This window comes from Epinephelus fuscoguttatus, linkage group LG11, assembly GCF_011397635.1.
Source record: "Epinephelus fuscoguttatus linkage group LG11, E.fuscoguttatus.final_Chr_v1".
Lineage (NCBI taxonomy): Eukaryota > Metazoa > Chordata > Actinopteri > Perciformes > Serranidae > Epinephelus > Epinephelus fuscoguttatus.
In genome coordinates, this window is record NC_064762.1 from 29936406 (window position 1) to 29946615 (window position 10210).

At 39.9% G+C, this 10210-nt stretch overlaps 1 protein-coding gene across 23 annotated transcripts in view; it reads right to left on the bottom strand.

Moving 5' to 3' along the window:
• The window catches only part of LOC125896872 (uncharacterized), a 79082-nt gene that overhangs the window by 27705 nt on the left and 41167 nt on the right, over window positions 1–10210 (bottom strand). For 3 of the 23 annotated variants that reach the window (XM_049589806.1, XM_049589808.1, XM_049589809.1), the window contains 3 exons: window positions 3689–3820; window positions 2830–2898; window positions 1917–2472 (listed from right to left, as the gene is read on the bottom strand). The exons of 2 other annotated variants lie outside the window; for them this stretch is intronic. In XM_049589806.1, the coding sequence (XP_049445763.1) occupies window positions 2338–2472; window positions 2830–2898; window positions 3689–3820 (336 nt within the window). In that variant the 3' untranslated portion in view covers window positions 1917–2337. Of the gene's footprint in view, window positions 1–1916; window positions 2473–2829; window positions 2899–3688; window positions 3821–4020; window positions 4050–4146; window positions 4234–4815; window positions 5092–5233; window positions 5328–5685; window positions 5769–8952; window positions 9648–10210 lie in introns of those variants that run through there. 18 more of the 23 variants (XM_049589782.1, XM_049589783.1, XM_049589781.1 and 15 more) reach the window with 14 other exon arrangements.

Consider the following 10210-nt stretch of genomic DNA (forward strand, 5'->3'; position numbering starts at 1 on the left):
GACAGCTGAGCAGAGGCATGTTTGTGGTGTGGTCTGTGTGTTGGAAATGAAGACAGAGCTACAAAGCACACTGTAAAACTCAATATAAGTTTTGAATATGATTTGTCATGTACCTTTATTTAATTGACCCTATCATTAGCCATAACAAAGACCAGGGGCCGTATTCACAGACATTCTCAGAATACTGTGACAGAGCTCCTAACTTGGCCTAAAAACCTTTTAGTAAGGAGTCCTGGCTTGGAAGTGATTTAGGAATGTTCTCAGGGCAACTCTGAACAAGGAAGGGACAGATAATGTTATCATAGTGAGAAGGTGTGGTGTAGGTATGATGCATGATTGGTTGTCAGAGACACACCCTTCTGTGAGCCTGCAAGGTGTGGACACCCAGTGGAAATGAAATGAACTGCTGACTGTGAAAGTGTTGTCATTGTTAGTGTGATCACTCTGCTGATGGAAGGTTGAAGCAGATCTAAGTCATCACTTACATTTCGATTGTAGGACTTGATTTGATAATGATTTGATACTCTGTCCACCACTGACTGCTAGCTTGCATTGTTTTCTAAAGGCCTCAACCACTCATATTAATGTGATGTCATGTAACTGGACTCATTTCTCTGATGAGTTGATGCTGATATGAAGTTGAAATGTAACATTTTGTTCAATAAGGAACTTGATCTGAGCGGGTGATGAGCAAATGCATCCACAAATATCCATAATATCCCCAAAATATATGTAGCCTAACTGTGCTGTGTGTTGATGAATCTATGGTGCTGTCTGTGGTGCTGAAATAGCATCTCTGTCTCTGTACAACCATGATCTGATCTCAGTGACATGTTCAGTCTGTCTGTCAGTCTCCTCCCACTCTGTTTCACTTCCATGGACAGCGTGGTCCTAACATACAACTACACAGATACAAAAGCCTCAGATTATTCTGGCACAGTGATTACATTAACATGAACAGTCTCCACCAGCATCTTAACATCATCTACACTGACTGACAGTCCCTGATCATTCAGAGCCGCCTGTTCTTCCTGTGGACACTGAGTCCTCTGATGTGTGTGTGTGGAGATGTTGACCATGTTCAAACTATCACACAGTGGTGGCCAGTGCATTCTTCTACACTGCAGTGTGTTGGGGAGGCAGCTTGACAGACAAAAGCACAAAGCCATTGGACAAGCTGGTTCAAAAAGCTGGCCCAGTGCTCAGCAGGAGACTGGACCCAGTAAGAACTGTGGTGGAGAGGCACATTGACCAAACTGAAAGCTATAATGGACAATAGCAGACACCCTCTCCACAGCCTCCTGGAGCGACAGAGAGGCAGCTGCAGCAGACGGCTCATCCATCTATCTATCTATCTATCTATCTATCTATCTATCTATCTATCTATCTATCAGAAACACAAATCATGTGTTTGACCACACTAGTGTCAGTCGGTCCAAAATCTTTATTCAGCACCTTTATCAGGTCAAAATGTAATTTCTTTTTCAATACTTCTTGTACAAAACAACTTGTTTATCAACCTCAACTGTACTTTGAGACAAGGACAACAAAGACAACTAATTTTACCATCTAGCCTACATTGTTTTGGATATGTGAATTATGTGTTAAAACTTCTAAAGATACATGGTTTTCACTGGACAGGAAGGAGATGAATAACTGTCATGTGAGAAGTAACTAAAGCTGTTAGATACTAAATGTAGTGAAGTACAAAGTACAATATTTACCTCTGAGTAGAAGCATTGAGTTGCATAAAAGGGAATTCCTCAACTAAAGTTCAAGTACATTGAATTTGTACTTAAGTACAGTACTCGAGTAAATGTACTTAGTTAATTTGGCCAAACAGTTTTTCTGCCTGTAGAATGATAAAGACTAAAAACACCAAACACATAAAGATCCATCCCACTCACAAGGTGATAACCATACACTAATCATTTATTCATGAAAGCATAACATGGCTAATCAAATTCACTCAGCAAAAAGCAATATTCAATGAAATGGTATAACAAAACAAACAAGATTCAGTGTTACAAAACCTGCATTGTGCCCATGCAGGGACACAGCACTAAGAATACAGTATATATATCCAATATGTCTGCTTCCTTTTTATACACTCTCCACCTCTAGAGGGAGCCTCAACTCCCTCAATGTGTCATAGAGCTGCTGCTGCTGCTGCTGCTGCTGCTGTGTTCTCACTTTGCTACAGTTAAGCCAAGCAAATGCATGACATGACCAAGTGAGATCATGCTTATTATAATTCTGCTCACTTAAAATTCTGAATCTACGATCCAAACAATCCTGCAGTTGTTATAAAACATGTTGCATTTAATAAGTAACATCTTATTTGGTTGGTTTGTTGATGGTAGCGTAGAGGTTTCTGGGATCAGCAGAGGCTCCAGCAGAAGAAGAGGAGGGAGCTTTCACAGTGCTGTAGGTCACTGCATCACCTTTATCATCATCATCATCAAGACGGACCTGGAGGGAAAAAGTACAACTCATAAATGACTCACACACAAACTTAACACAACTTCCTGATGTTGCTGCCATCAGACAACTGTAGTTGCAGCAGCTTTTATCTGCTGATTAGATGATGAAATATCTTGTGTGAAGTTGACATGTTGGTCTGATGGTGGCGCTACTGCACAGGAAAGGTAACAGAGTCTCCAACAAACACCAGCATTTATCATCTGGTGACCATGAACACTCACAGCAAATGTCATGTCATCCTGGCCTTTAGTTTTGGACTGACATCAGAATAATTCATCATCAGTCTATATTGACTTTAATGTTAAAATCAGTAACATCACCAGTATAAGCAGTCATACAGCTGACCTTGGCTTTACGGCCTGTGTTCTTGGTGTAGCTGATGGAGGCGTAGGAAACATCAGCTTCAGGATCAGCCTGCACAGAGGAGACAACATAATGACTGCTCAGTAACATGTAACATACTGACTCACTCTTACACTTAATTCATTTAATTCAATTCTAGTTGCATCACAGTTCCTTCTTCTTCTTCAGAGAAGAAATACAAACATATATACAAAATATGTTTTATTATTCCCATTCAAATGACAACAAAACAGTTAATACATCTTTCATTCTTACATCAGGATGCTCTTTGTTGATTACAGCTCTGCTTCCAACACTGTCATCCCCCACAAACTCACCCACAAACTGCCTACACTTGGTCTACACCCCTCCCTCTGTGACTGGCTCCTAGACCTTCTGACTGGCAGGTCCCAGTCTGTCAGGACTGATAATAGGACTTCAGCCAGCATCATTATGAACACTGGCACCCCACAGGAATGTGTCCTCAGCCCCATCCTCTACACCCTGTTCACCCACAACTGTGTCGCCTCCCACAAGGACGACATCATCCTGAAGTTTGCAGATGACGCCGCAATGATAGGACGCATCACTGGCGGGGACGAAGCGGCCTACAGGAGGGAGGTGGCCAGCCTGGTATCATGGTATAAGGACAACAACCTAACCCTCAACACGGACAAGACAAAGGAGATGACAGTGGACATGAGGAGGGAGAGGAGACCTCATCGGCCACTGTTCATCCGGGAGCTTGAAGTGGAGAGGGTGAACAGCTTCAAACACCTGGGCGTCCACATCAGTGAGGACCTCACCTGGACACTCAACACCACACAGCTGGTCAAGAGAGCTCAACAGCGGCTGTACTTACTGAGGAGGCTGAGGAAGTTTGGCATGTCACGTCAAAATCCTCAGCAACTTCTACAGCTGCATTGTGGAGGGCATCCTGACCAGCTGCATCCCTGCGTGGTACGGCAGCACTACTGCTATGGACCGCAAACACCTGCAAAGAGTGGTGAAAACTGCTGAGAAGATCACCAGGACTCCACTGCCCTCTCTGCAGAGCATCTACCTCTGCAGAGTCCACAGGAGAGCTGCCTCCATACTCAGGGACCCCACCCACTGGACCCCACCCACCCCCAGCACCCCCTTTGATTTATTAACAGTCATATAAAAGTTTAATTATTCAGTTTTAAAACTCACCATGTTTTCATCCATCTGTGTTTTGTTCCCTGAAAAGACAAAAAAGTCAACTTCAGCTTCAACAGTGAAAATTCAGGTTCATCAAAACTTATTGTATATCAGTGTTTCTTCTGTGAATGTTCTCACCTTTAGTTCTCTTCCATCTGATGACAGCCACAGTGATTATTATAAGTGCTGCTAAACCCACAGCCGCAACTATGAACTTCCACTGACCTGGAAATAGAGGTGAGTGAATGTAGTCTGAGGTACAAGACTTGTTTGTTAGTGTGTGTGTGTGTGTGTGTGTGTGTGTGTGTGTGTGTGTGTGTGTGTCTCAGTATCTCTAATATCTGAAGTGTGAAGTGTATTTTGACTGCATGTATTTTCTATCTGTAAATGTGGTTGGGTTCAGTCACCTTGTTTTGTTTGATTGGTGTTTTCAGATGCTGAATTTTAAAACTACTGATAATTGACATTTGCATTATCATATCAAATGCAATATTGTTAGAGATTCCATTAACACTCAAAGCTAATTAAAACATATTGAAGTCTGATATGTTTAAACTGAATTCAATCAAAATCACTTCCTCTGTACACTGAGTGATAAAAGTGATGCACGTTGATTTCCTGTTGTCGACGGTGATTCAGTTGTTGTTGCTGCATTATGACCTTAATGAATACAACAGCAAATAGAAAAAATGTCTGCATAAAACAAATGACAAAGAATGATGAAATATTAAAACTTCAGATTGAAACATTTTGTGTGATTATTCACATCAGTTTGAAATGATTTTAAACAGCTCATCATGTTCTCACCTGGTTTCTCACCTGAGGACTGAGGAGGGCTAAAGGTGAACTGATGAACTTCTTCAGTGTGACCATCTGTCACTTCACATTTCAATAACTCAGAATACTTCAACTTCTGATTATAGTCAGATGTTGTAAATGTCACAGAGGCTGAACATGTACCCTGTAATGTGTCCAAGTCATTCTGATTACCCTCATACAACCACTTCACTGTGTGTGGACACTGTCCATATGTCCTCACAGAGCAGTACAAGATGACCCGATCACTGTTCTTATGTTCAGTCACTGGTGAAGATGGAGATATTGTGAGAGAAAGACAACAAGAGTAAAATGAACTTCATCACTGTAATCATAATTATTGTAATGTTTCAGTATATTGTTCTAACAAGACAGTTTGAGCTGAAAACATTATGATGGAAATACTCACTGTCAACAACAGACAGATGAACCTGAGAGTCTGAAACTTGTTGTCCTGATCTGAACTGTCTGCAGCTGTAACGTCCAACATCCTCACGTGTGACCTTTATAACCAGAGAACAGTTTGCTGTAACACTCAGTCTGTCTGATTTAGCTTCAGCTTCTCTGTCAATCTTCCCGTGTTCAAACAGAGTCACTGTTATTCTTCGATAACTAAATAACCATGTAGCACTGTCACAGTTATCCTGATCATGTGCCACATTTTCACAAGGCAAAGTGACTTCATCTCCAACTAAGGAATATTTCTCAGTTGCTGCTGCTGAAAAAGAGAGAGATGAAGAAAGAGTTCACTAAACTCACCACGTTACAAACAAAACTTGGAAGAATACTTAATAAAGTACAATTAATAATATCAATACAGTTTTGTAATGTCTCTTCAGTTAATGTGTGTTATATCCTTACCTGTAAACTTAAACAGCAGCATCAGAAATAAAGACATTATAATCCATCTGAATTCAGCCATCATGTTTCTCTCTTGGTCTCACGCTCTCAACTGTCAAAGTCTCTAACCTGCTGCTTCTTAAAATGAACACAGCATCTGCTTCCTGTGATGATTAACTTCCTCACAGAGAACACATATAAGATGATGTTTTACTGGTCTGAGACCTGTTGGTTCCTCATTGTATCATTGAACTTGTTTTTCTAAGAACTGAAGGAGAAGTGATTTGGTGAGAATGTGGTTAACACCAGCAGCAGAGCTCTGGTGGTTTTACCCTCTGATGATGACCTCATAGACATCAGACACACAAACTGACTGATGAGTGTCTGATTGAACTGTCTCTAATCGGCTGAAGGTGGAGCACCAACTCCAAACAATCCCAGAACATTTATATGTTATTTAGACAAATGTTAGACGATTAAGATTTGCATTTCTATTTAGTCACAGTATGTGGTCATGTACATCCAAAACTTATGACAGCAGCATTGTCAGGTCCCTTTGGGTTCATTTATATCTGTAATTAGACACATTTGAGTGCTCATGTTAGCACATGAAGGAATCAAGAAACACAGTGTTGGAATTAGTGCTAAACATTTCTTTGTTTGCAGGTTATATTGTTATCAGATATAAAAAGGGTTGACTGTTACTAACTCTATTAAGGCTGAAAACCCGCTCAAACACATTCACATCACATTCTCTGATGAGTTGATGCTGATATGAAGTTGTTGATCAGTGGAGTCTGACAGAGACAAAAGGGTCTCCAACGTTTTCATAGTTCACCACACCTTCATCATCAGTTACCTGTGAAACACAATACAAACACTCTGACACACTTAAACTGACAGCTTTCACATCACTGACTACAGAAGCTCAGTGATGGCACATCAGAAGAAAACTGATCAGTATCAGGTAATAACATGAAAAGTTTGTTGTTATAACAAGATGTTTTTCATGTTTGACAGGATATTTTCATGTTATTACATCATCAAACACTCCACGTCCTAACAGGAAACATTTCTTCACATAACAATAAACTATTGATCACATATTAACATGAAAGCTTCATGTTACAGCATGGTCACTTATCACCTTATAAGCTGAAACGTTTCATATTATGACATGATAATTCAACATTTTGTTCAATAAGAAACTTGATCTGAGTGGGGGATGAGCAAATGCATCCAAAAATATCCATAATATCCCCAAAATATATGTAGCCTAACTGTGCTGTGTGTTGATGAATCTATGGTGCTGTCTGTGGTGCTGAAGAGGCAGAGCAGAGAGACTGTGATGGCTTTATGTCCTTGTTGTCTTTATCCACATCTTGACCCTGAAACAACCACTTCACTGTGTGTGTACATCGTTCATATGTCCTCACAGAGCAGGTTAATGTCACCTCATCAGTGTCGTTATCTTCAGTCACTGGTGAAGATGGAGATGTTGTGAGAGAATGTGAGAAAGACTTAAAATATTTGTGTTATTTACAGATGTTATATGTATCCTTACCTGTAAACTGAAGCACCAGGATGAAAAATAAATACGTTTTAATCCATCTGAATTCAGCCATCGTGCTGCTTCTGTGTATCTCTGCTGTTCTAACTGTCCAAGTCTCTAAACCAGTGCTACTTATAGAACCTGTGGTTAAGATGGAGTCACTTCCTCATAGTCTGTTTTTTTCTGTAGGTGGAGCATGTCAACTTTTCATCTGTGTAAATTCCTCCTGAGGAAAGAAAAGTGCTTCAAGGAAACACATAAGCCCTTAGCTTGTGATATATGTTTTAATATGAAGAATATATATTTCTTTCACAGTAGTAATTTGGGTGTTTAATGGGATTGGGGCCCAAAACTGCTGCCATGGGTTGAGCTCAGGCCTTGGACAGAAACTGTGCAGGTTCATGTTGGTCTGGGCCTGATTTTTTGGGTCCAATTAGATCTGTAACCTACGTAATGTTACATTAAGTATGTAATTTGATGGTGTCCAACTATGATTCTTGTCCTAAATCTAACCTACATAACTTTACGTTCCTGAACCTCCCCTACGTACTTGGTATTGGCACTCAATCACTGGGTGCCAATTTGTGAGATCCAATACGAACATTGTATGAGGATACGTTGTGTGCATCCACCATGAATCTGAGTTATTGCATTTCTCTGCATTCTTCTTGTCATTATAGATACATGTATTTAATGTGGACAAATGTTAGAGCCCAGTGCAAACAGAGGTGTTAGACCCAATGTATCTGCACATGCATACATAAATACACTCAAATTTACAAATGCACACATAATGTATAAGCACATGGTCTGCAAAAACACATATATGCACACACACACACATGCAGCTACTATCTGAGCCTGGTTAGTTTGCAGAAGTGTCACTGACCTGCAGGTTGAGAGGAAGTGTTGCAGGACTGATTCTGACATCATCATCTCATTTTTAACATACTGACTATGGAAACACTACCAGTGGCTAACACTTGTGTAGGTGTGACATTACTCAGTTCAGCTCATCAGAAACACATCAGTTGCAAGTTGAAGCTAATTTGGATGAAGCTGAGGTCATCGTAGTGGTAAGACTGTTGTCTGTCTCTTCCTCATCGCTCTACTTTTGCAACACATTGTCAATCGATCTGTGGCATCTCACCAAAAGGCTCTCACTCTGTAGGAACTGTGAATTTTATTCATATAATTAATCATCATAATTGTGATTTCAAGGATATAGCTTCCAAACAGTAACATGGGATGAACACCACACAGGTAACCAGTGCAATGAGGCAAGAATGAGGGAATGTGTTTTCATAAAATACACATTTTGTGCTCCACTTCACGCTGTGTCTACACACTCCATATGTCCACACAGAGCAGTTTAAGGTCACCTCATCAGCTATGGAGTCATATTACAGCTACAGTAAGAGGTCAGTGAGGAATGAGGAAATGGAGAGAGAGCTACAAAGCACACTATAAAACTGAATATTAACACTTTTGATATTTGCAATTTACATTATCATCAGTCATAACAAAGACAAGATTGTTACAAATTCCATTAAGGCTCAAAGCTCATCAAACACACACACTGTAGTCTGATATGTTTAAATGAAAGACAACCAAAATCACTTCCTCTGTACACTGAGTGATAAAAGTGATGCAAATCTGCTGCAGCTTCAAAACAACCAGTAAATCTTAAACTCACAGATAGATGTTGCAACAGGAGCCAATTTAGATTCAAGAACGCATTCAGCTTTATTGTTCCTGCACAGAGTAAAAGTACTGAGAACATGTAATGCAGTCATCTAACCAGAAGTGCAGTAGTATATAAAGCAGTGGGGGTTTCTGTGAATACACTAAGTTATATACAGTATGAACATGTGCAGCAGTTACAGTAGGCAGAGCAGGTATAAGTATAATATACACAGTGCAGGTGTTCAGTTCATGAAATGCTGATAGAAAGACATTATATACAGAATAAACAGTTGGAGGTATGACATGAGTACTGTGTATAGACTATAAATACAGTATGGACATAAGTATAAACATATATGGGAAAGTTAAAGCATTAATTAAAGATGTTCAATTAGAAAATAAACAAGTATATTAAGATATCTGTCATGTTAGATGAAGTTAAGGTTCTGGACTCACAGGGGGCTTCTTAATGTGAGATCAGATCAAGACTTGAGTATCTTTGTCCAAGTCAAACTAAAATATAAACAGCTTGGCACAGAAAACACATTCAGTCATCAGAAATCTTAAAATGATCTTATGATTCTATTGTTATCTACTTATGTAAAATATGATGAGATGATATTTAACAGCAGTGGACTCTGTGGTGAGTTGATGTTGTTGATCAGTGGAGTCACACAGAGGCAGAGGGGTCTCTGACGTTTTCATAGTTCACCGTACCTTCATCTTCATCTTCCTCAATGTGCTCCTGTGAAAATGGAGCAAATCAGTGTTGAAACACAGAGCAGCTCCAGAGGAACAGCTGGGGTTTCGTGCCTTGCTCAAGAGAACCAGAGTGCTGGTTACTGGAGCAGATGACCAGGAGGGAGTCATCTTAAGATTTACTTTAAAGTGTAATTTACTGAATTAAGATGAACACACATTGATCATAGTTTAATCAGCTGACGACCCTCCACTGTCAACCAACTGACTGCTGAGGTTGGGACATTTCAAACTGAACACAGTTCACAGTTGATTCAGCAGAACCTGAACACACATTTGATTATTCAGTCTTAAAACTCACCATGTTTTCATCCATTTGTGTTTTGTTCCCTGAAAAGACAAAAAAAGAGTCGACTTTAGCTTCAACAGTGAAAATTCAGGTTCATCAAAACTTGTTGTTGATAAAAGTTTCATGTGTGAATGTTCTCACCTTTAGTTCTTGTCCATATGTTGACTGTGACAACACTTATTATGAGCGCTGCTAAACCCACAGACACAACAATGAACCTCCACCAGCCTGGAAAGAGAAGACAGGAGTGTTACATTAGT